We start from the raw sequence: 27,401 nt of genomic DNA, 5'->3' as shown, positions 1-27,401 counted from the left end.
GAATATATGGCTGTGATGTCGGCATTCCCACAACTGAACATTGACTAGAAACTCTGTTGCAAAAAAGATTTTTTGTTATTGGTACAAAGAAAATATAGTAGGCCTTTTTTTTATTTTTGTTTACAAGATTTTACACTATGCTTTGGAAAGTGACAAAGATTTAATCATAAATCAACAGTGTTAACATGTATATCATAACTATATTTGTAAATACATCAGCGATCTTATGCAAAGTGTGTAAATGCTGAGTAGAAATTCAAGGAGTTTGGTACAGAGATTGAAAATACAGGACAAAGCAGAAAACTCGATTGGGAGCGTTGGAGTGACAACAAAGCAACAAAAAAGATTCCATGGGTCGTCCAACACACTTTTACAACAACTCAATTCCTATAGTATTTGCATCAAGTCTCATTTCATAAAAACGTGTGATTATGAAAATAAGCCTACTCAAAATAAGAATATGTTTTAATTCTTCATTTATGCTTGAAAAGCCAGCAAAGCAAGAATCACCATCTTGACATTAACAATCATGCACAACATTCTACGAGACTAATCTAAATACAGTTAATATTCCTTTATTGCGGGAATATTTTGAAATCTTGGAAGTGCAGGTTACAAAGTGATATACTAGAAATAACTGAATTTGGTGGAATTGCGCTACAAAGTCCTGATCTTCATGTACTCTGGTTTTTATATTTAGCTAATATACTAAGCTAAACTGCTTTTTTGTTTGTTTGTTTGTTTGTTTGTTTGTTTGTTTGTTTTTTAACAGATGGGAATATTAAGGCACACGTGTACCTACCTGATATTTTGCAAAAATGTCTATCATCATATCAAACAGCTCCAATGTACACCAGACAATTAAAAGTATATTTTTCTTGGATCAGAAATAATACCAAGTAAAAATAACAGAGTGTTGAACAGCAAAAACACAACCGCTATGACAAATATGCAGTTTGTAGTTCAGTCAAAGAAAAATAAATTAAACAGGTCTGGGTGCGTTTCTGACAAATGATCACACGGATACAACTATCATAGTATATTTCAAAATAAAACTTCACGTAAGACAAACATGTCACTCACTTGTGATCAGAAAGCAACAGTATGAAGAAGTGCACCCAGCTAATACCAGGTCAAATAATTGTGAATGGGTCATAAGGGTCACAGCAAGACTAGGGATGATGACGCTCTTTGTAACTTGCTGCGCTGCTCAGAATGGCTTCTGACCACATTCGAGGAAAGGCAATGATTTTGGCAACCCATAAAACACAAAAATCGATACTTACTCCATACATTGTCCCCAAATTCAAAGTGAAAGGCTTGAGACAAAGTCATTTTTATCATGCGAATGAATTGCCCTCAACCCTCGTGAAAAAAAGCGGTTCAGAAAATAGATGGATGGAGGAGTTTATAGTCGGAATTCTCTTAAGTTTCCAGTTTGACATGATGCCGGGAGAAGCCAACTACTGGATACTATATAAACTATGTTTATTTGTAAATGAAGAAATTGGACAAAATAGTCATTAGAAAATGTATTAGAATAAACTAAATTCATGCATTGATCTTTTTCAAAGACACAATGTACCCTGCCCTGTAAAGAATTAGTTAAGGTCAAAAACTTGCCTTGTATCCTAACCTACACAACGACTGTATATATTTCAGCAGTGCTGTATTTCAACCCTGTGTGCAGTTAATTGGCTGCAATTAAGGCCCGGGATGTCAAAACAAATATGACGATGACCTTTATCCTGAATATGTATTTATTCTATTATCTTTATGTCACTCTTGAAACGGACTGCCCTGGTTATGCAACCATAATACCAGAAAATACAAATTATGTTACATTCAAAAATATTTGTATTTTTAGTCTCCCATAAAAATCATTCATGAAACAATCTCTGTAATGACCGGCAACAAGAACCAAATCTGACATTTCTCCCAATTCGCTTCATGTGGTAAAAAAAGCTTTCTCATTTTGAGTGGATGGGTAGCATCGTTTCAGGAGCTTGAGGCTGACCAAGGCATCAGAGGTGGCTGTCTGATTCACATTTGTCAGCAGTTCCATTTTCCAGCGGCCAAGCAGAAAGTCCTTGTTCAATGAAATTCATGTTGCTCTCGTTAAGCCGTCGCACGCGGTATGTTTCATAGTGGATGTTGTGTGTCACATCTTTCAGGTCCTGCAAGTGAGATCTTTAAAAGCAGAGCAAAAATCAAAATCAATTTTTGGGAGATCTTAGGTCAAATGTAATCAAAGGTGTATGTTGCAAGCAGATTAACTTCCCTTGCATTGTAATTAAATTGAGAATAGACAAGTTGTTACGTAAGTGATAATCCCTGATTGCACTTTAGTCCTTAACACCACAGCTCAATTGTAACTTGTTAATTAAGACTCTAACACTCATAAGTGAGCCTAAAAACATTCGGTAGCTTTAAAACGCTTGAAGCAAGCAACAACGTTGTGTATTTTTGTCAAAGGTTTCTAAAGCAGCCACTAGAGGTCACCAGAGAGTCTATTTCAACTGCGAGTCCCAAGGCCGGAAAAGAACCATGTGGGATGAGTTTCCTAAAATCTTATATAAAAAAAAAAAATAATAACTGCCGGAAATACATTTCGATTCAATTTGAAAAAAAAACCCACACGATATTAATACGATTCTCAAAGAAGAAAAGCTCACCTGATGAGGAGATCTCGCAGATTGGCAAACTCACAGTGCGCCACGTTTTCAACTGTAATAAGAGGGACACAAATAAGCTCATTTGTTTCAAAACGTGATCCAAACACAAGATTGTAATATCTCAACGGGGATGTATTCTGAAAATGTGCCAACATGATCATTTTCTGTCATTTAAAATTAATTTCAAAATCCAACTCAGAAAAATCCCTTTTACAATTTTATACATTCCCCCAAATACCAAACATTTCTTTCTCAAGCAGTGTCAGAAATTCTCTTCTGCTTCCACTCCTCACCTTCAATAATTCCCCACTTGGTTTTACGGCCCAACACCTTATTTCCATTCACCTGGTGCTCCTTGTCAGTTCCCACCACGGCAAAGGGAATACTTTCCTGCTTACAAACATAAAAGCACATCTACAATGACGATCGAGCCCTTGGCACTGTACAAAGAATGCACTTCAGATTTCCTCCTCTCTTGTTTCTAAAGAATGAACTATGTTCCTACCCTGATCCTGTCATTGAGGAAGCGTTCCTCTGGATCCTCGTCGTATTCTTTCTGGGGATAAACACGAATCCCGTTGCCTGCCAAGTCTTGCCTTATCTGTTAGTGATTCAAAGGTAAAACACAGGTCAAGTTGAGAACGGAATACAAACTACTACGTGTCCTCACCCTCTCCTTGAACTCTTGTCGTTCTTCAATGGTAAGTGTGTCAGCTTTAGCAATGACAGGCACGATGCTTACGATCTTTCCCAACCTCTTCATGAACTCCACATCGATGGGACGTAACCTGGACATAGCACATCTCTGGTGAGTTTGGATAAAGCACGGAAGAAACTCGCATGCTAATTTTAGGATCCAGGCATTAATGATGAGGTGAAAGAAGTATTTTAGTACTTGGATGTTACGTCTTCTTCAAGAAAAATGGTAGGTTAGTAAATCAGTAATCAATATAGTTGGATCAGTACGTATTTTCTTCTTTCAAAATTTTGAGAAATCTGTGGCGATGTTTCCTCACAATGTACAAAAAAACTGTCAACTTTTTGTTTGCTTTTATTGTGTTGAGTGGAACGTTTTTTTTTTTTTTTTTTACCTGTGTCCTGTTGCAGCCAGGAAGTAGATGCAGCAGTGGACTCGAGTGTCAGGTATTCTCCTCTTACGGTTGACATGGAGTTCTTCTCGCAGATATTTTTCATACTGCTCGTTGATGTACATGACGATAGGCTCCCAACTTGAATAAAGAGAAAGTAGGCAACATAGATGAGCTACAGATTTTTTTTTTTAACAAAAGCCGACAATCCAATATCAATTAACAATACAATGTAAATTATTTAAATGTGGATGGATGGATGGATGGATGGATGGATGGATGGATGGATGGATGGATGGATGGATGGATGGATGGATGGATGGATGGATGGATGGATGGATGGATGGATGGATGGATGGATGGATGGATGGATGGATGGATGGATGGATGGATGGATGGATGGATGGATGGATGGATGGATGGAGAGTTCTATTTTGTAGTAAATGGAAGCAAATATTATGTGTGTGTTTCTTCATGGCCTCGGGCTTCATGTGCCACCTACCAGTTCTCATTATTGATCTGGTCTCCAAATCCCGGGGTGTCAATCACTGTCAGTTTCATCTTCACCCCCTTCTCTTCAATCACTAGACAGGAATGCATAATACAGTACGATGCATGAATATATAAACATATCCAGTATTTATGATTTGTTCCAAATGAAATGATAGTGACAATTATCCAACTGGTCAGAAAAACTTCAATATTTTCTGAGTGTCTTGGTCACACAATCATGTTGAGGCTATCATTTAAGTCCAGTGGGAATGTTGAGTAAGCACTGAAGAATCTCTTTTCAACGGAAGCAAGGGAGCAAACATCTGCTACCTGAATCATTATCATTTTCACAAACCTACAATAAAGCACCACATACACTGTCTAGACCGGTCTGCAAATCAAAAGTACAGTACAGAAAGTGTCTTGGCGGTACAAAACACTTGCAATAACAGCGACGACTCGCCGCGTTTGCCCGAGATTGACTGTCAAGCAAGCCGTGGCGAAGCAGGCGCAAATGATATAAACAGATTGACGGAATTGGCGTGGTGTGATCTAATGATTTGTCATTTCCCATCCATCTCTACACACTCTTCGGTAAACGACGTTTTTAATGGACTTTACAGTCGCCGGAGGGACACTATTGCACAACTGCTGTTTCACTTCCGAAAAATCTTCTGGAGCTGGCCAAAACCTGCGCTGACATTTGGGAATGGTTATATTCTGTACATGCTGATATGTAATTCTAGATATGAAGGAAGGTTCCACCATCAAGATATAGCTAGCTGCTGGTGATGACTGCAAATATTTTTTCATTTTGTCCCCGAAGCGTTGGAGAATCTCATTCAAACCAGGAATGCGGGGAACAATAAAAACAGATGCATGTTAACTTTTGACAATAACTTATATAAGCATGTAAGATCTACATTATTAATAAAGCTGTGTTTTGGGGAGAAACATTAGGTGGAGATTAAAACCCAGAACCTCAGGCATGTGAGGCGCACATGCTAAGGCTCATCCACAAATTGAAAGGATGTGATGCTTTCATTTTTAGACTTCAGTCATGTGGAGGCAAGCCTCTTCTTCACCCGCTTCTGCTTTGAGGATTTTTCAATCACCAAAACAAACAAAAAAATAAGTGGGGACTTTGTTAGGTAAAAATGTGGGTGTCATGTGAAGAATCCTTGCACGCCTCAGTTCCATGACCATATCTAGGCTTTTTTACTGCAGCCTGCTGTTATGGTTACATTTCTGCACGGCTGAAGCTTTCCTGTTCTCTTTATTTCAGATGTGACATGGCTTGAAGAGTCATGAGATGGAGAAAATGTTTACAAGTGATGTCGCACAGACTACAAATCTACAGTGTTCGAGTGAAAAAAAAAAAAAAAAGAGTAATGCAAGATGCGTGTGTGTGGACTCACTGTGGCTCACTGACTGCAGCTTGACTGTTTGGGAGATTTTCTCCTCATAATTTGGTGTGCAGGACTTCCTACTGACTTTGGATTTGAAGAGAGTGTTGACCATGGTGGATTTCCCCAAACCACTCTGACCTGAAAAGACAAATCAGGTGACAGATGTTTCTTTGTTTTTCATACCTTTAAGGCTTTTGCCTGTATTTTCAAGAAACAGAAATATATTGAACGCTCACCAACCACCATGATGTTGAACTCAAAGCCAGCTTTCATGGTCTTGTGTCTCATCTGGTCCAGCACTGCCTCAATGCCCACATAGCCAAACAAGTCACTGCCATGGATGAAACTCATCTGCAAGTCTGGTACAGATTGGCAAACTTCCACCTTCACCTCTGACTCCACTTCTTTCTTCATCTCTCCTTCCTCCATCCCTTTCTCCTTTTCCTTCTCCTCCACATGGACCTCCACTCCATTTTCTTTCGTTTCTTTGACGGGATTCTCAGAAACGGTACTCGCTAGTATTGCTTGGCTCTTGTCGTCTGCGACTTGCTCTTCTCCCATGTTGCCATTCTCCTTCTCCTCTCTCTCCTCCATCAGGCAAGGTACCGCTACTTTCTGATCTCCAGCACTTTCTGTGGAATGAAGACACAGATGGAGATTGGAGGTTAGTTGTAAAAGAGATTTGAATCATTTCATTACTTAGAAGTCTATGCTAATTAACGAGGGACTTGGCTAAAAGGAACTATAGCCCCGTTAGAAATTTTCAAAGCACCAATCAAGCATTTTTTTAGTTCATATTCTTAAATATTTTTATTTTTTAGATATATATATATTTTCAATAATATATATTTTTAAATATATATATATATTTTAATTGTTTTAATATTATTTTCTCAGCCCCCTCTGTATCAGTCAAGCCCTCATTTTGCCCCGAAACAAAAAAAACCTGGAGCAACGCCTGTAATCAACTTGACAACATCTCGTCTTCTTCCAACCTAAAGTTTGAAAGGAGAAAATGTAACACCCTTTGCTTAGATTCACTTTAGATTCTCTCAACAACTGTCCAACAATTTAACACGTCACTGTTATTAACACCTACTTTAACACCACGCAGCCAACATCAGGGGTGATTCCAAGATCGTGGCCCAGTAAGATAAATGTCAATAAACATAACAAAAAAGGACCTTTGACATATTTGTAGGACTTTTAGATGGAATGCAGCTTTAACATGAACATAGTCACATGACACAACAGCTAACTTCTCTCATTGTAATTTAAACAGAGGTTAGTGGTCTGTCACTGACCACCTGAAACATTTCCTAACTAGAAACAAAAAGTCACCAACATAAATAGCGATCTAGAATTCAATTCAACAAAATAGGGATAAATATTACTATGACGTAAATGAGTTCTTTCAACTGCATGATCTCACAAGCAAATTTGAGAAAGAGCATGCCGCTGGTTCCCCTGACAGGGAAACTAAATATGGTGCAGGTCCAGGTTTACCTGAGCAGTGAAGCATCACAAGTGTTTGTGTACAGTCTGTGTCTGTAGTCTAGTCTGGTCTGTGCTGTAAGAGGATTGACACTTGAGTGCATATGTGTGTCTGCCTCCAAAAACATGACAGAGGCATGTGTGATTAACTTGAACCGGTTATAAGTGGTATTCTTTTCAATAAGTGGTCAGTAGTTGTCTTTCAACTGCTCTGAAAGCCCAGAATGATTGCCAATTTAGTTTCCATCTGTAATTTGTATAATCCAATAATCATAATAACAACAACAACACTCCTCAAACATACATGCACACACAAACTGAGTCCCCCCCCCACCCCCCCTGAAGTGTTAAGCTGCATCATTTAATCAGCTAAAAATATCCAACTGGAGAACCATTGGAACACTGCTAATCCTGATGAGTAGTGACAGAGTAGGAGTGAAACAAGTCTGGGTTTCCTTTAAATATTAAAGTAAGCTTTCATTTTATTGTAACAAAAGTTATATAAATATATATATCATATATATAAATAAATTATATATATGTATATATATATATTCCAGCAATGTTTTTTTTTTTTTAATCCAAGGGGGAAGAATAATGAGGAGACACTTATATGTAGAAGACAAAGTCAACATTGTATGTGCACTTAAAGCCACTCGGACAAAGTGTGCAATGACTAGTAATGTATGTGAAACGCAAACAGTGTGTCAGAGAAACGGACACAAACTCATTTCCTAAGAACATACAAAAAAGGAAGGCAAACACACATTGGAGGGAAGAAACAGACACAAACAACAGAGAGAGGGAAAGAGACACACATATGACTTCTTCCTCTTTCAGTACTGATTTTGCACAGCAAGAGAATTTAAATACAGGTAGTACTTTTCATGTATGTGTATTTTCTTACGTAATACCTTGAATAGATTCTGCAAACTACTCGGATTTGATTTTGCCTGCAGGTTTTTTTTTTTTCTTCAAGTGCACAGTTGTCGGCACACTCGCTAATGTTTGGATTTGGAGTTTGGAAATGAAGAATTAGCTGAAGAAAATCTCAAAGAAATTGACAGCAAGAAAGTAATGCCGCACAAACAATAACATGTTGATTGAACACAGTATATAAACATTACAGCGCAGAGTGGGAAAAAGTATGTGAATATTTTGGCAATAACCTTAACCAAATATTTCTTGTACTTGAAGATCTGACCAATCAGAAAACAGTTTCACTTCTGCAATGTTCTTGCGTTGGCTTGAGGCGATCTGAGGGAGAGGAGCAATTTGCTCCAACTATGGACAATCTGTCATAACATGGACTGATGAAGATAACAGTTTTTTTTTTAAATATCTTTGTGACCTTTTCCAGTTAGCAATTTTATGTTCTTGTGAGACCGTTCACACAACTGCTATGCGATTTTTAAAGGGCAAACTGTAAATGGTGAATGAAATAAAAACACCAAAACATGGAATTGTGTTATTTTCTCTCAAAACTTGAAGAATGCTGTCCCTGACAAACTCTGAAATGCAATTGAAAGCACGATTGTGAAAAATCATTTGGGCGCAGTTTAACCTGACCTACTACGGACAATGAGACCAAAAGAATGCAGATTTATCCAAATATTCATTCATCCGTCTTCCAAAGTGCTTTGAGAATAATTGCTTGAGGTTGTAGTCAGAAAGACCTCCAAAAGTTTTGACAAATTCTCACTGCTGAGACATCCTGTCTGCAAAGCCAAGTGATGTAACGCATTCCTCCCCCCAAGGCACTGACGTTTGACACTCAACCTGGATTTATGATGCGCCATGAGTCATGAGATGATTAACGACATACCTGAAGACGTTGACTTTGCCTCGTATCTAGATATTAATACTCAATAGATAGACACTAAAATCATCCTGTTAAGAAAATAAAATCTGTGCACAGTACGTACAAGGTTGTGAGGATGCTTGGAAGATGTGTGTCACTGTGTCACCAATGTTGTGAGATTGCTGAATTCAATGCAATGGATTCAATAAAGTAGACAGAATTTGTCAAGCCATTAAATAAAACAACAACCATGAAACGTCTGAGGGTAACTTTTTTTTTTCATTTGGTATACTGAATTTTTTAATCTACAATTTTCCCTTTATTTGCAGCTTCATTCTAATCCAATTGCCTATTTAATATATTTTACATTTTTTTTGAAAGAGTATGCCATCCATTGAAATTGTAAAAAAAAGACATCTAAATCCTTAAAATATTTTATATATATAATATAAATATAATATATAAAATATATATAATATATAAAAATATAATATATAAAATATAATATATAATATAAAATATATATTTTACATTTTTTTTGAAAGAGTATGCCATCCATTGAAATTGTAAAAAAAAAAAAAAAAAAGACATCTACATCCTTAAAATGTTACTTTAATACACAGTACACAATTTCGACACAAAACTTCACAGTTGTCGAGTATTAATAAGCAAGACTGAAGGTTCAATTTAAAGCAGATTCTGACTCTTGTATGCCCCAATAAACTTATTTGCAGGACTGTTTGATTCAAGAATTTCAAAGAGGCCTGTTCAACAGCCCCCCCCCCCCTTCCACATTCTGACCGCCAAAGTGGACCAGTTCTGTCAGCCTTCATTGTTCACCCAAGAGACTGAGCGTACCCCATTGATATCCAGGGGGGGATGCAAAGAACAAAAAGAAAAAAAATCCTACCTTCAACTATTCCAAATTCCCACTTGTCTGGCAGCCGCTTTGCTCTTTTTTTTTGGGTTGTGATGTTTTGAAACGCTCCTTTCTGGAAAGGTTCCTACAAGGTTGATGTCCTTGCACTCTGCCTTTGTATGTTTTCCTCTCTGACTGCCTCACGCTCTCTCGGTTTCTCCCCGATGTGAGGAGAAGTGCGAGGAGCCGGCCAAAGAGAGGGAAGAAGAAGAAGAAGAGGGGGGTTTTGGTGGCTAAAAGCAGCACCGGGATCCATTCACATGTAAATTGGCCAAGGAGCTTCCACTAATCCCCATGCCTGCCTGCCTGCCTGCCTCCCCTTTGCCTTGTCCTCCCCCCTCTTCTCCGTCAGAATCATTTAGCCTGTCGTGGCTGACCTGTCTGCCGATGCCGCTGCCACCGGACTGCCGCGTTTGCATCTCCATTCCACACGTAGTATCTGAAAAAAACTCACTATTGTCATCCTCACTTCCTGACTGAACCCGGACATGCTTGCTAAATGGAATTCAAGTACTACAAGTAGCACTATAAGTAATAAAACTACAAGTACTGCAAGTATTACTACAAGTACTATTCCAAGTACTACAAATACTAATAGTACAAGTGCTACAAGTACTACTACAACTACTACAAGCACCAGGTACTCGTACTACTACCACAAGTACTACTATTGCTACAACTACCACAAGTACCACGACAATGACTACTACTCCAAGTACTACTCAGCCTTTACACACAATTTCTCTCGAAATTGCATTCTCTCGTCTATTAGTAAGTAGTTAGTAGCTGGCGTGCCGGAGCCTATCCCAGGTGGGGAAAAAAAAAAAAAAGTTCAAGTCTTTAAAGTCATTGGAGATCAATATCCTGAAATATCCTGGCTTGCATCTTCTTTGGTACAGGCTAGCCAATGGCGTATCATTGTGTGCATTTAAAGGACAAATAACAGATTTGAAATCTGCAGTGAAGAGATGATTTTTAGAAATCAATGCGACTGTCAAAATCCCTCCAAGTAAGCAAGCAAGCAGTTATCTGGCTCTGCTGTGTAATGGGTGTGTCTGTATAAGCTCCAGATCCATGACATACTATTGTAAACTTTGCTCTAGACATACACGAGGGCTGATGTCTGGAAGTCGTCACATCACAGGGATGCAATATTTGAAAGTTTGTATACTGCGCTTCATAATAGCATCAGGTAAATGTGGTTGAATTACAAGTCGTTCAACATAAGATGAAAAGAATTGGAAAGCACTTTTAGACATTTGTAATCTTCAAAATAATCAACTCCTATTTAATTTATGAGACATGTCTTAACTTTTTCTTTTATTTTGTGCTTATTTGATCTGTGAAGCGTGTAGCTATTTTTTTTCCAAATGTATTTTATTGTATAGCCAGATGTTATGTGCTGCACTTTTTTTTCATACTCTGAAAATGATTTCATGAAGTTAAACTGAAATCATATGTCAAGGCATTTGATCATTTCTGATACTCTGAACTGAATGTTCTTTTCCACTTCCTCACACACACAAAGTTAGTAAGGAGCTGAGGGGGAAAAAAAAAAAAAAAAAAACAATCCCATTTTAAGACAAGATGAAGCAACTATCATCATCCATTCTAATCAATCTCTTCCAAAAAAAAAAAAAAGTCACATCGCAGTAGTTTCCACAGATCTCATATGAAGTGCCAACCAAGATAATTTCGCAATACAATAAAATAAACCCAAAAAAAGATAAACATACATAATGTAACTGGTCTAACCACATGTTTAAAGAGTCTAAAAACAGGAAGAAGAAACGTGTTCTTTACCTGCTGTGGAGGAGACCTGGCACTTCAGCAATGATACACAACTGGGCAGGATGTCATATGTGTGGAAGGAGGGGTGTGACATGGTGAGTGTGTGTGTGTGTGTGTGTGTGTGTGTGTGTGTGTGTGTGTGTGTGTGTGTGTGTGTGTGTGTCAGTCAGAAGATGATGCATTTCCTGGCTTGTGGCAAGGGGAACCGTTTCCTGGTTGAACTTTTTCTCAGTTTCAACATATCAGATGGTACATAGTGAGTAGAAGACATTTCCTTCAATTCAAAAACACTCCAAGATCCTGCAATTATTGAACTATATGAGAACTAACAGTAATAATAGAATCAATGTGAGATTCATTCAACTGAAAACAACAACTTTTGTCCGCACTGTGAAACACCACAATTTAGAAATGGCTCGAAACAAAATTCTCTCAATCCTGTGAGCGATGTACTTACTGATCATGTTACAGTAATACGACTCCACAGTCACCTCCGAATCTTGACGAGTGACACTTCCTAACCATTGCACTGTAGTTGCCTGACCTGATAGGGGAGGCAACGTCAAACGGTCCTGAAAAAAATGTGGAAGCCGTAACCTTCTGTCAGTAACTCTAGAAAAGTATGAAAATCGACAACTTCCGGATGAAGGAGAGTGTGGCTTCCCATGACCTGGATGACAAAAAAAAACTACACTTCTACTTTCTTGTGTCAAAAAAATAATAATAATACTAATTAAATTAAGTAAATAAATAAAAGTCAGGACAAATTGTGGTGAGCAAAAATAAAATAAACTTTTTGACCTAGTTGTGGGGGGGGGGTCACTTGGATGCATCAAGTAGGACTATTCTACAAAAAAAAAAGATGTTCAAGTGTTTAAAAACAAGTCCAACTCAATTTTTTTTACCAATAACAGTTCCGAACAGTGACTCTGTCCTCCGTCTCATCTCCCTGGCACTTTGCATACTTCTCAGCATATCTACCAAGTAAAACACATTTGACCCTGATGTCAAGTAGGGGGCGCAAAACATTATTCTGAAGTCACTCACACCCAAAAAGGCCCCAAAGGTGTGAATGTGAGTGAAGTTTGTCAATCTCCTCGACAGCCCCGGTGATTGATGACTGCTTTGTCAATTATGATGTCTTTTTCTTTCTACCTGTTTATCTGCCTCTACGACAGCATTGTCACGTTTGCGGAACGCTTGAGAGATGACAGCATTCCAACATCGCCCACATTATACACTTCCCAGACATCTCACATTCCCATGCTGCTCCTTCATCCGATACTAAAACGAGATTCCCATGGTTTATATTTCCAAGACTACAATAACAATCTTTGTGAAAATGCAGATACCTGGAGAACATATCTTTTATCATTAAGAACATTTCTTAACTCACCTAATGTCTTCAACATTGCTTGGGAAACACATGAAAAATACATTGGACTGTTGTGAGAGTATGAAGATATACGTAGTATTTGATTCCCTAAGTTGACTGATGTGACCAAAAAAAAAAACCTCGTGTCAATTTAATAGGAATTTGGATTTTGTTTGAAAATGGATGGATTTGTAAATTGATGGGCGTGGCCTGTCTAACTTAAAGACAGCGCCGCCTTTCGGATGCTTCTACATGCAAGGAGGACAACATGGACGACAACCTGAATTGATAGCCAGACAATAATAGGGCGCCTAATATGACTAATCACACTGACACATTCACACACTGAAGTCTGGCAAGTGAATCACGACGGCGTCAGCGAGTGAACGACATGTTGTAATTTATGACTCCAAATGCATTGTGCAACAACACAAGTTGGTGGCCAGGCTTGTGAAATGAAAGTTCAAATATATTTAGACTCAAAAACACCCAACAGAGTGAATTTGGAATCTCACTGGATGTGTCTTGTTTATTTAACCTTCAAACTTCATTGTTGCTTGGTTTACGTCCACCGGGGTCCTCCGATACGAATAGGTTATTGTCCCATGTTGATTTGATCTTCAAGTGGTACTGTGCACTGTTTATTCAGGCTGAAGAGTAAGAAAAGTGGAGCGTCTTATCTAGCAGTGGGGTGATGCCTAGTTGAATTGTAAATACGCTCATTTAGGAGTTGCAATCTCCCGACAGTCCTTGCTCATTCAAAGTTACAGGTGGAAATATTCTCAAAAAGAACTGATCAGTTTAAGCATGAATTTGTAAAATAATAATAATAATAATACATATAAAAATAATAAAACACATAAATATCATAATAATACATTATTTTAAGAGTGAGATACATTTGTGATTGTAATACTATTTTATACCACTAGAGTGCCTCTTTCTCCACAAGATTATAAGCAAAATGGCCCATTAGGGAGAAGTCACTTGATCCTGGTTACAGGTTCAGCAAGTTACACCAAGTAACAAAGTCTTTAAAAGAAAAGCAAAACTGAAAAATGTTGCGAGCTAAACCCTGTTATTAACACACAGGTAAGAAGAGGTTGTTTATTTTGCATGTCCCTCATCACAAGAGTCAAAAGGACATGTTGCAACAATACAATGCCACTAATTCTACTGTACATTTTTCTGAAGTCATTCTTTTTTTGTTGTTTTCTATTTGAATCTTGTCAATCAGCATTATTTTGCCCATTATGTGCTCAAATTTCCAAATCTGTCTTGAGCACAGCGGCAGAATATTTGTTTGACAGCTTAATTGAGACATTTGTTGACAAGGTAAACGGAATAGCTTGGATACAAACATTGAAAATAGAGCCACATGATTTTTTTTTTTTAACTGGTTGCCATCCAATTGCAGACCAAAGATATTTAGTCGAATTAAAGACACCAAACTTTAACTACAGTATTTGGCAAGATGATTCAAATGACCTCCTCGCCTTTTCTTAAGCACTGCCCTCAAGCTGCAATTACCCTTTGACCAACACTTCTTGGAATGAATCTTCAGAATCAATGGCTTGATTGATGGAATTGTCTGAGAATGTCTGTTCAAGAGCACAAATGACTTTTCAATCATGGGAAAGCTGCTAACCTAGCAAAGTACATTTTTACAAGGGTTAATAAGTCATTAGCATGCTTCTTCACCGAGCTACAACTGCCCGAACATCTGATCGGAAAATCTTGGGCCACACCGCTTGATTGTGCTTCAAAACCAAAAGTAAAAAACAAAATGGTAATAGATCTCTGGTCTTGGATTTAACAACTCCAGGCTACTAAGACACATGAACCATAAATGGTAAGACCAAGTGCCAGGACCAACTAAATAATTGGCAACGTTGATTTTATAACCATCTGTTCTTGGCAGCACTAACATGGTTCAAATGTTCAAATCTTAAAAAGGAGAGCTTGGTACTCATCCCAAAACACACCAGTGAATTGAATGTCCTTTTAAAGTCCAGTAATAAAAGCAGCGATGGTCACCGGACCTACAACGTTTCTTGCATCTCATGTTGCCACATCAAACATTGTCTTTCTTTTTTTTTTTTTTGATATATATACATTCGAGCAGATAGATGGAAGGGATTTGACGTTGCTGGAGTCCGATGGAAACGTGAGAGGAAAACAACATGTGTTTGAAGGTGATGGCTTTCAGGAAACACATGTGGTCGCTGACCCAGTGTTTCCTTGCATGGGCTGTTTGAGGAAAGTCACAACCTTTCTGTGTTTTCCTCTTGTGTGCACATTTCTATGATGATTAATCATTTCCCAAGTCTATTCAAAGACAACATCTACAAGATTGAAATACTAGAGAACTGGACGATAACAAAAAAATCCTTTATGGCCTTTTTTTTGTTTTGTTTTCATTTGAACTGTCAAGTTAACTTTTTGGGAATGACTATGAGTTCTGCATTCAATGTATTTATTGTATGGATGTATTTTGAAGACACTTTGCTCTTTTTTTATAGCTGGAAAGGCTAAAACAAAGCCATCTGTCTGCCAATTAAGACAAGATGGATGATGTAACAAGAGAACCACACCAAACAAAAGTCAATCAAAAATGGAATGACTTCAACAGAAGTAAATAACCCCTCCGGAGAGTCACAGTCAGAGACCTGACGTCATTGCCTTAAGAAAACAATGCACAACACAAAGTACGACTGAACTGAAACACTTTAGCAAAGAAGAATTGTACCAAATTCCTCCCGAGCGTTGTATCGTGTAATCTTTTCCTTCTGTGGAGCTTCCCAGGTGACCAGGCAGATGCATCATGTGACCATCCTAATGCTATGAAAAGCCTTTTCAAGCTCCGCCCATTCTCAGAGCTGGCAGGAGCCACATGTCAACACAGGACCTTGTTATCATTTTCTTTCTTTTCTTTGTTTTGTTGCAATGAAGAGTTTCTTGTGTTCGTTGCCATGGAGACTCAAGTCACGTAATGATGCCAACCTGTGAACTTTACTGGCCTTGTGGTAAAGGAAATGAATATCTCATCATTGTTTTCCACTAACTCTTCCTTTCCTGGTCATCTCAAGGCTCTCCATCTTAGCTCACTCCCTTCTACCTTCCTCTTTTCTGTTTGTTTGGCATTAGAGGGATTAGACATGAACGCTAGTGCTCCCTTGGGCCAAAGAGCACATGACGAGGAATTGCTGATGCACATCATGGGAATGACCTTGTCTTGAATCTCATTGGATAAGTGATAATTGTTTGTAATAAAGCCAGATATGGAGGTTAGGGTGGAGTTCCAAAAAAAAAAAGAAAGGTAGATAGATACCAATGATAAGAAAATATAGTGTATTTAAAATAAAAAATAAATAATAAGACACACTCTCAATAGGTGTAAAGAACATACAAGGATCTGGCTTTCAATTTGAGAGGCCAAAGGGCACCCATGTCAAGACAGTTGAGCAGATTGGAAACAAATCCAAGATGAGCTTAGCTGGAGGCAACTATTGCATCCCAACTTCCATGCTTCAGTGAGTAAGTTGGGAAGTTGCTTTTGAGCATTCTTAGCAAAAAAAAAAGTGTTGCCACTGGAGCATGTACAGACCTGCGTCTAGCCTGCGGTTCAGCGAGGAGTAAAAATGTGTAAAACGAGGAATCCCTTTTTGACACACTAAGGGTAGAAAATTCCTTCTGATCTCCAAGCAGATAAAAATTATTGTATTGTAGATAAAAGACTCTCAGGGACAGCCGGTCACAATTCACATTGTGTGATGTATCCATTAACTTTGATTCCTTTGTACCATTTCATTTTCTTTCATACCATGCCAGAGAACATGAACGATGTAATAAGGTGTCATTTGGACTAAAGGTCTTTGTTACCGCTACTGTGATCATATGATGGATCATTATTTTGTTCAATCATTCCACTCTAGCTTTGTGAAAATTAAAGGCACTGGTATGATTGCAATGCATCACATAAATCTGACGTCGCTGCTTTTTCACACTTCTCATGTGGAGTTGTGAAGGTGAAGCCATAAATTTGCAGCTTGGACCTCTGAATGGCCACCATGGGTCCTACTTTTTGTAGACGGGCAAACATGCACTTGGGATAAAATGTCCACATCTTTATTTCATTTTTTTTTTTGCTGCAAGGGTTCTCTGGATCCTTGCAGTAAACAATAACAAAAATCCAGGCTTTATATTGTGTATGGAATAAGAGTAGAAACTAATTTAAAGATCTCTTACATACCTTCGGGTGAAGTATTCATACCTCGGAATTACAACCCACAATAAATCATTGGTCGTGACATTTCTTGGTCTTTTTGAAGTGTTAAGTTACCTTTGAAGAGCACAGCGTGAGCTCCTATGGGAGCACTTTTATAAAGTGAGGTCATGGCGACTGACCCCCGAACTCTGTAAGGACATGTTTGGCTTTACAGCTAATCACTGCTCATCTTGTCACACTTTCCACTATTTTCCATTTGAGAGAGAGAGAGAGAGAGAGAGAAGAGAGGGAGAAAGAGAAAGAGTTTTCAGGAGATTTGTTTTCATGATTTTGTAGACAAAAGCTATCTTATTAAATTGCAAACTGATATTTTGAAACATTAGGAGCGACAGTATATACTCCATTTGGGGGTTGCTGACACCAACTCTGGAGCTGAGTCCAGCTGGGGAACTTTATTCGATCCTCAACGGAAAAAAAAGGCCTTGAAAGAAGATGAAAAACATGACGGAGCACATCAGAATGTGAACATAGTGCACTTTTGAGCCTCGGGGACGCAACAGCCGCGTCCCGCTATGGTCAGTCAAGGATATTGTGATATACTGTGAGAAATCTTAGTAAGACTACAACACGGAGAAAAAAAAATCAAAACATTTTATACAAACAGGTCTGCTTTGGGAAAAATAGCTTTAGCATTTTCCATCCTCGCATAAGAAGACGAGATACTACAGGTAAGACGGTATCGATAAGGTGATTTGACTGATCACATGGGTTAACCTGTGAAATGACTTGCCCAAGAAAAAAAAATAACTTGAGACTTGCACATATGTGACTTGTTCCCATCTGTGGTATTGTCTAATTTAAAACACACGGCACATAAAGTCTGACGTTCCCCAATTGATTCAAGATTTGTTTTCATTCTTTGTGCTGACTTTGTTTCTCTCTGACTTTTCTTTTCTTCTGTGTTTTGCTTTACAAGTAGAGAAGAAAAAGAGAAGAGGAAAGAGTCCAAGGGCCACTTTTGTTGTTTGGATGTTTTTCTAAGCAAAACACGAAGTATAGCAAAACAATAATTTACATTGTGGACAATTACCAAGCATTATTTACAGTCTGAACGCAGATGAAAGCACCGAGGTGTTGACGCTGATGAATGTGGTGCCGCACGATGCCGGAATGTTGTGTAAAAATTACAGCAACAAACACATTCCCAACACAAAAAGGAGACTCCCATTGTTAGACTCAAATTGCAGTTCAACTGTTAGAACTCTCTTGCCAGGACACGAGCAATCAAAACAACACTCAGATCCAAAGTAAGCCATCCAAAACATACATTTTTGAACTCTAAATGAGCTGCACATCCCCAAATTATCTTCCCAACAAGGTGAAAAGCAGAAGATGCCAATTGCGGTTCTGAAAATTATTGTATTGATGTTTGATGTCATTCCCCGATGAGTTTCAAGGAGAAGCAAAGGGGGGAAACTCCAGACAGGTGCCTTTAAAGACATGCATCCTGTTTGGAATCCTTCCTAGTCCCTCACGTAAACATGCAACATGTCTCTTCTGTTTAAATAAAAAGGACAAGAAGCAATAAATCAATGCCTCATCTCCACTCAAGGGCAAGTCAGCTGAGGTTGTGTATAAATTCATCAAGTCATGTTGAATATGATTTATAATCTTCTCCTAATATAACAGATTTGATGGCTCAATAGACCTTACGGCAAAACATCTTGAAGAGTGGTGAACTTTAGACACAATTGTTGACTTGTGCTCACTTTGTTATCAGAGGGAAGCAGAAGCCCCAGGCAAGAAGGTTGGCAACCAGAATAGCTTTAGCTGTTAAAAATATCCGACAAAAAAACACAAAGACGCAGTTGCAAAAGAATTTTTGTGTGGTCGAAATTATCATTTCAACTGCTGACTTAGTCCTGGTCATCAAACAGTGAAACACAAATGTTTTAAGTGTATAACTGTGTGTGGTTTTGTGTGTTTATATACAGTACTATAGCTGAGTAGAGAAGGAAACCATTACAATGGGTGTGGTAAGCAACTCATCTGCTAACCTTGTCTTGTTTTCCTTAGCTGACATGAGGGAAGTCCCCTGTCATCATTTGTTAAACAGAGCTTATTACTCACACCCAACCACCCACTCGCACAAAAACAAACACAACTGCCTCGACTGTGTCGTGGATCGAAAATATAGTGGAAGGTTTTTATGCAGTTGTTTGGATTTCACAACTCTCTTACTCTTGAACGCAGAGGAAGCTCAAGTTACGAACGACCCTGACTTTTGGAGTTACGTGCAAAATTGAGCTAGAAATGCTAACTCGGGTTATGGACACTGTCTTGTGCTATTTACCCATCTTTGTTTCCTGGGATCTGCCAACTGAAAATGTATGATATAATTCTTACCTATGTTTTTCTTCTTGTCATGTCCCCCTTTTGGGATAAGAATCATCTCTGTAGGACAGCTCAGTTCAGAAGACAGAGCTCCAATTTTCGGAATTGCAGAAGGTTGGATGACAGTTCCTTGGGTTGTATCAGCGATGACAGGCCGGGAGAATGAGGCAATCCTCTGCAAAATTGAGCCTACGCTATCTCCAACGTCACTGGGCCCATGTTCCAAAGAGCCAGTAGCTCTGGGGCTGGAGGATTTGGGTGGGTCAGGATTCACTTGAAAAACCTGAGGCCTGGAAAGGGTTCCAAGGTGCGCAGTCTGGACTGGAGATAGGGGCATGGGTGAGCATCTCACTTCTGGAACAGGAAAGGAGCCTGTAGTTGAATGGCTGGAGAAGGTCAAAACAGGATGAGGCGGTGTATCGGAAGAACTATCAAGGCTGCTGAGGGAAGCTGCTGGGCTTGGCAAAGTGGATGGGGAGTTGGTACGATGCTGAAGGCTCCCCGTGCCTCTTGGAGGAGGCTTTGGAGGGTTGGCGTTGATGGGTCGTCTGTTAACTTTTGCAGGGGAGGTAACGGAGGTGGTGCTCACCAAGCTATCCAGGTCCAAGGGAAACTTACTGAGACGTGGAGTCTCTTTAGCCTTGGGCTGGGTAGTCTGGGGACTTGGATAATGATGACTGTTGGGACCACAGCTACTCTCAACTTCAAGGGAATTGGCATTTTGAAGCTGGCCATTCCACGTGGCGTTGGTATACCTCAAGCCAGGAGAAAGCAGGTCTCCACTTCTTTGTGCACCATCTCCACCATCACATATTTGAATATCTAGGCTGGGCATGGAGCCATGATTACTCCCATGAGGATCTGGTGCCCCCAACGTCATTCCTTTTCCCTGGTCCAATGCTGAGTGAAAAACAGTCCCATGAGAGGAGAACTTCTTCAAATTGTGATTGTTTCCCAATTGAGCGCCTGCCTGTAGCTGTTGTTGTGGACTCAGATATGACGTCAACTTGTTCGGATGAAGTGAACCTCCACCAATTCCAGAGAACTCAAGGCTGGAAGTGGAGCTATGAAGGCTGTCATTGTCACTTCCTGGTCCACGCAACATGGAGAAGCCATTGTTGGGATTTGCCCTGCTTTGAAAGGATGCCGCTCGAGTCACAGAGGTGTTAATGGCCGGTTTGTTGATGGTTCCTCGATTGAAGGACAGACTGCTGACCACTGTGCGTGATCTAAGGACTGGGCTAGGATTGGAACTTCGGCTGATATGGGTGTGGTACCCTGCAGAGCCCAGGTTGCTGATGTTGTTGAAAGATGAAGAAGGAGATTGTCCTCCTCGCCGATCCTCACCGGCTTTGGTGTTGCTGTGGAAGAAATGGGACGGCGACGGAGAGACGGGTGAGGAGGCAGTGGATGCCGAGGAGAAGGATGGTATATCGTCCACATCTTCGATGTCAAATGATCTCTTCAAGGCTGCAAGTAAAAAGAATTGAAGTTGTTAGTGATGGATATGAACACTCTGGACAGACAAGTGGATTCACGTCTTTGGTTTTAGAGGTCAGATTTTTTGGAGATTGGTTGTATCACCAATCGTTCGTAGTTCTTTGAAACATTTGTGATCCATCTATTCCATCTGACAAGTTTGATTGCCTGCTTCCCATATCAGTCTTTGTTATTCTTAATCAAGACCTCGGAAAGGTGTTGATTTTAGTCGACTTCCTTTTACTAAATGAAGATGTCGGAATTGCCGAAAGGCATAAACTGTGATTCATAATACTCCAATTTCAACTGATGATATGAATCCACACCTAAGCTTTGAAACTTTGAGTTTCCATCAAAACACACTTTAAAATGAAATCGACACGGTGTAGACACTGTCCTGGCTGGTTATTATATTTAATTTTCTCAGCTTTCTCTCGCTATTGTTCAGGTTTCTTAGCATGAATGATCTTTTGACACTTGCCTTTGTATGGCAATGGTGTCCCTTTCCTCTATTGAACACAAACACTCTACTTTCATACCGCAAAAACACAAAGAGGGGATTGAGGTTGGGTGGTTGGTGGGTTTTTGCAGGGTTTTGCGTTACCAATACCCAACAACTGCAACACGACACAACTTTGAATGATGCCGTGAAGCAATGTGAAATTTTATTCAGAATTATAAATCATATTTTTGGTTGGGAATTTTTAAAAGATACTTTGGAATACCAACTTTATTAAAGTCTTGGAAAAACAGAATGTGCCACTTTCCCCATTCAATGTTTCATTTTGTATTAATTTTATTGCATTTACAAAGTTTGTTTTGCTAGAGAAATGATATCAAGTTCATTATCTTTAGCTACTTGCTAATGTACCTATCAATGTTCACAGGGAATAACGTCATCTTTAAAAAAATGTCTACTTTCAAACCTGACCCCCCAAAAAAAGACAAAGCAGGGCATTTAGACTTTAAAGGAGGGAAGAATTTGTGTGAATTCATAGCACTAAGCCAAGCAAGCTAAACTGTAACTCCACAAGCCTTCACAGATAATTTGAACTCAAAGAGTCTCTATATGTTGCACGACCTGACCAGTGACCTCTCAGTGCCATACAGACACACTCATTGACTTTAAGGCATATTGACAGTGTGTTCATGTTACATACTCGGTGAATTTCATGAATGAGCTTTTCATTCGTTTGAACTGAATGCATTTTTTGATGTGAAATTGCAAAAATGTGTACAGAAAGGACTTTATTTTTAAAAATATTCGACTTTGAAAATAAAACCATCTAACACGAGGCGCTTTTTGATTCCATGAGGTCAATATTTCTGCTGTACTTCTGTGGTCTATTTTAAAGCTGCCATTGTTTTCAATCAGTGCTTTGCGCTGAGACGGACTTCCTGTTGCCTTGAAGTGGCTCCAGAGTAGAGGCCTTATCATCTCTTTGACGGCTGACAGAAGTCAAACTATGGCAGCAATAAAACGGGCCTTATGTGACGTAGAATATTCATTTGTAAGCTGTTGCTATTTGAGACACCATCCATATCTCTTTTGATTTGATAAAAATGTTGTTTCTTGGCAGTCATCTGTGTTCACACCCACAACGGCGCAAACACCCCTTTTTCACCGCACGTGTCTGTGAAAATACCCACATTTTGTCTGGCTCGCTTCTATGGACACTTTAAAACTGTGAGCAGTGCTTTTCTCTGATATTTATAGCTCAAGAATTGTACTCAAATGAATAAAAAGTAGGTAAATAATGATGGGTTGGGTTCTGGCTTCACGCAAACATAAAAACACATATAACAAAGTCCAATTTTAGTTCCTTCCTGTGAGGACTCATGGCCTCGGAAGGCTCCAGGCAGGCTGGGAGGTGTGTGCCTGTGTGTCTGTTGACGGCTGTGTGAACTCACTTGGCTGAGGCTACGAGTGCAAACCTGCCCTACGTTCAAGAGATAAAGAGTCCCGGTATCAGGTAATTGCTGGCACCCTCCTGGAGACTGGAGAAATAATTACGCTGGCAATTGCTCATCAGGTCTGTGCATTGCTATGCGCCGTGTGTGTTTGTGCGTATGGTCTATTTACTTGAAACTCGACTTCCTTTTTTTTCCTCCCTAATCTCTTAAAATTAGATTATCTCCCACAGTACCAATATTGTCATTGGAATTTTTTTCTATATGTTTTTTTCCTTTCTTTTGTTTTCATCTTAATAAAAAACATTGAGTGACTTGTTCTTTTTCAATACCCCGAATGGTTTGTGTTGAACTTCAGTGGTTGTACTGTAGTATGATCACTAATAATGTACAGCGCTTTCTTGTACTCCTTGGAAAAGTTTGACATTACTTTTGACAGCTGCGTCAAAACACTGGACAATAGTTCCTTTTACACTGCCATCTTGGGAAAGGCGTGACAGAATGTTCAGCGATAAGGCATCAGCGGGGTCGTATCTTTGAATAAATAGCACTACCTGAATCGTCGTGCAACTTAGCCAAAGCGCATCTCCGTTACGGAACGCTCCAACACTATTGAAACGTACCAACTGGGTGGTATTGTTATGAAAACAAGTCAGGCAGCATGATGGTGGACATTGCGCAATATACTCATACAATGGCCGATTATTATTATATTGTAAATGGGACTCAGATTGCACCGTTGCATTCACTGACCAAACTTAGGCTCGGGGGGGGAAAAGTGAAAAAAACTAACTAGGCTTATTAACAGCTTAACTGTATTACAATATGAAAATGGAAACGTTTGTGTCTTCTGTATCGTTCAAGAGACTGACAGTGACAAATGGAAAATTGCCGTTTACATAAGGGTCACGCTTGAAATGAGCTCATGTGTCTTCTTCCTGTAACGTCAGTAAACACTGAAGAATGAACTACTGCAGTTGTTGCAACTTTTGGCAAAAGGCCCTGAGAAGGAAAACATGGAACAACTGGTTGCTAGTTCTCAGGGTCAAGATCATTCATGACATCACGCAGTCCTCCAGACTAGTTGACAATTTCAAACTAACTAAAGAGAGTAAAGCTCAGGTGCATTTGCATATTTTGAATACCCAGCTATGACCAGCGAGATGGATTATTTTGAGAACCAGTAAGTATGGGTTGTCCTGTGGACACATAATAAGAAGAGGCCCAGTCCAGGCATGTCTATGACCATCCTCCCCCTTTTTCTTGCAAATTCCATACAGGTAACCCCGACAGATAAGGCAACATGTGACCAGACAGACTTTGCCAGCCCATCCAGTGAGTATCTGTGATAACAACTCCATTAAAACAACTCCAATTTTAGCTAAAGCACATCTGGAATACACATTCCAAGGATCCCTTTGCAATGTTTGAACACTGAAAATGACACAGGGCGAGGCAAACACATGACCGCTGCTTATGACTATTTGAGATGTCTGGCAATTATTTACTTCAAAAGCATGTGAAAAATAAGACAGACGCAATCATGGGTTAAATGGCAAAAATTGGATTTTACAAATGTCAGCCACAGGATAATTACAATTTGGACACTGGGTGGAAAATGCCTTCTGACCTGGTGTTTGTAGGTGTGTCAGTCTCGTAAATAGTTTGGGTGTAACACACCTGAGATGGGAGGGACAAAGTAAATGAGGGGCAATGTTGTTTCATGATCAAACCACCACTGTTGAGTTGCATTGACAGTTCTGTGCCGACCAATCAACAAAGTACCGTGCAACTTTTCACAAACTTTTGTCAGGCTGCAAACATTTTTTTTTTTTTTAGATAAAAATTCATTTTTTTAGAAAAAAAATCCAATCATCTGAAAGTTGTTTTTCCTTATCTGTACAAACTATTTGAGCTACACTAACGGTTTCATCTCCCCTCTTTCAATGGCTAAAATATTTCGGTTGTCTTAAACAACTTCAGGCATGTCGGGATAAAAGACAGCACACACTGAAGTCTTGCCAACTTCTGATCCATTAGAGAAGAATGGCCTGGCAACCAGCCACATCAGGTGCTACCTGAGCATGTGTCGGGTTAGGGACCCACTTGAGACATCCAATTAGGTGGAAACACTGACAGATTCACAGTATTAGAAGCAACTGATATGAAGTACTATAGGCAATTACCTGTATTACATCTTTCTCGCTGTCATTTTACCAACCACTGACAGTCTGGCTCCTTGGTTGATGTGCAAACCACGTTAGTACAGGCTGGAATGTTTTTGTGAGGACAGCTTGTGGTGGACAAAGACAACGAGGGCTATGTGTTTGTGATTTGTAGGGTGACTGGGTCAGTAAGTCATGAGACCCTCTCTGATCTCTAGCAGTACCAGAATGTGACAGGGACTGTGAGGCAGCTTTTGGCCTCCCTGGCCTCTTCTAATCTCCTGGGTCAGCCAAAGCCCTGAATGCTCTGTTGTTTCAATGGCCTATCAAGCGCCTTGACTTTGTTTGCAGGTTCACAAGTGACTCTTGACACTTTGGTATGACTATTTGATATTTATTATTGCAGATGGTTTAAAACACATTTTTAGAAATACACATTTTGAATGATTATTAATGATTATTATTATTAATGTTATTATTATATATATCAAAAAAAAGCAACAGCTCATTTTTGTCATTTCAAGGTTTCCACCTGATGTTTCACCTTCATGGGCACTAGACTTGCAAGTAACAACTTCTGGAGTGCTGAGATGAAAAATCACGTGCATAAGGCTATTTCTCAAGGAATGTCAACTGTTGTTTGGTCCATAGGCTCAAACAGGAAATGTCACCCACGCAAAGGCGAAGGAAGGCTCATAAAGAGTTTTGTGAGCCTTTCTTTGTCTGTTGCCTTGTTTTGAAATTATGCTTTCATCAGTTGATGGCCAACCACTTTACAAGATGGGACACCATGGCGTGTATTAACTGACATGCATTGCAGACATTCCTTTCCTTTGATTTTTTTTTTTTTGGGGTAGGGGGGCCACTAGACTTTTTAAGACTGACCCCAAAAAATCAGTGGTGTCCATAAGCCTTTTACAGTACAATTGTGAAAAAGAGGCTACTGTGGCAGTCTATAGCTCAAGGCTACACTAATTTGTTTAGAAGCACAAATCAACACCTGTCTTAGCAAAGGAATGTGGAAAGAGAGTTAAGAATGAAAGCAGAGAGGGCAGCTTTTGTTGCGCTGGCCCTGCGGGGCCTCAGGACAAGATGGATCACCCTGATGAGGAGCTTCTGACATCTGCTTTTCTCATGATGGAAATGTCCACAAATATGATTTTTGTTGTTTTTGTTTTTTTTTGTCTTGGTTGTTTATCTCCAATCATTGGACAGACTGAACCAAGAGCAGCAGCTACCTAATAGAAAGTAGAAATTTGATATGTATCTATCGAAAACTGAAAATATAAAGTACATATCTGATCATAGATAAGAGAAGATGAGGTGAGATATGGAAAAGTGAATGTCAGTCAAGCAAGCCTACTGTATGTGGGTATGAACATCAGGATGTGATGGAACAGGGTGCCCATTCACAAAGCCAAATTTCCTGCAGCTGAAGAGCTGCTATTGTCTCCTGATAGGATGCATTCGTTCTCTCTCACACAGAAGGGATGCTTTTGTTTTTGTTGATTGGTCGCTTACCTGAACAAACTATTTTCTTTGACATCACATTTCAAAACGAGTTTTCCCATCAAGTCTCCCAAAAATGTTGCATTAATTAAGTTTTTCTTTTGACTCCTCTGAAGTTTTTTTAAAAAAATGGTTTAAACGTCAATGTAGGAGGTGATGCCACTCCTTGCAGCCCCTATGCAGACAAGAAGGCTCCTCTCTGCACTGAATGAGCAAACAACTCAAGGGTGCAATTACACATTTGCTTTTTACTACAGCAGTAAAGCAATTTAATATTACAACTTCACATACCTTCAAAATCTGATAAAATCCCTTCGAGGTGGTCATTCACGGAGAGTGCCGACATCCTGTCTAGTAAAGAAATCTCCGTGATGCCACTCCAAGTCTGATGAATGAAGTTTTTTTTTCTGTGCTCCAAAAATGTCTAAAATAATGAATGTTCAAACCAGATGAGAGCTGCTGCTGTCCCGTCCGCGTTGGGGCCACTCACTGGTGTCCGATTTGGCTCCAGCAGAACTCGGTCACAGTCACAGTGGCCCGCCCCCCCTTGTAAGCCAACCCTCCAGCCCCCGACCCCCGGACTCGACTGGACCCGAGGGGGACGTGTAAATTGGGGGATGGACGGATGGTGGGTGGAGACGCACACAACACCTGGAAAAATCCCTCAATCA

At 39.5% G+C, this 27,401-nt stretch overlaps 1 protein-coding gene across 6 annotated transcripts; it reads right to left on the bottom strand.

The window, feature by feature from the left end:
* Positions 1-23: 23 nt before the first annotated feature.
* septin12 (septin 12) lies at positions 24-27,204 on the bottom strand. Of its 6 annotated transcripts, XM_085933927.1 has the most exons (11): positions 27,022-27,204; positions 19,679-21,136; positions 5,901-6,296; positions 5,674-5,802; positions 4,266-4,347; positions 3,767-3,904; positions 3,346-3,463; positions 3,181-3,276; positions 2,969-3,065; positions 2,676-2,727; positions 24-2,190 (listed from the first exon to the last, which is right to left on the bottom strand). In XM_085933927.1, exons 1-11 carry the CDS (start codon positions 27,074-27,076, stop codon positions 2,025-2,027), a joined length of 2,787 nt encoding a protein of 928 aa, XP_085790053.1. In that variant the 5' UTR covers positions 27,077-27,204; the 3' UTR covers positions 24-2,024. The 6 variants fall into 6 exon arrangements, with proteins under 6 accessions (XP_085790053.1, XP_085790055.1, XP_085790057.1 ...); XM_085933929.1 differs by lacking the exons at positions 19,679-21,136; positions 27,022-27,204 and adding an exon at positions 17,297-17,363; XM_085933931.1 differs by lacking the exons at positions 19,679-21,136; positions 27,022-27,204 and adding an exon at positions 15,794-16,669.
* Positions 27,205-27,401: the final 197 nt, after the last annotated feature.

The sequence above is a fragment of the Syngnathus leptorhynchus genome, chromosome 16, assembly GCF_054491065.1.
Source record: "Syngnathus leptorhynchus isolate UIUO chromosome 16, UIUO_Slep, whole genome shotgun sequence".
In the NCBI taxonomy this organism is placed as follows: domain Eukaryota; kingdom Metazoa; phylum Chordata; class Actinopteri; order Syngnathiformes; family Syngnathidae; genus Syngnathus; species Syngnathus leptorhynchus.
This window is presented reverse-complemented; position numbering and strand designations above follow the sequence as displayed.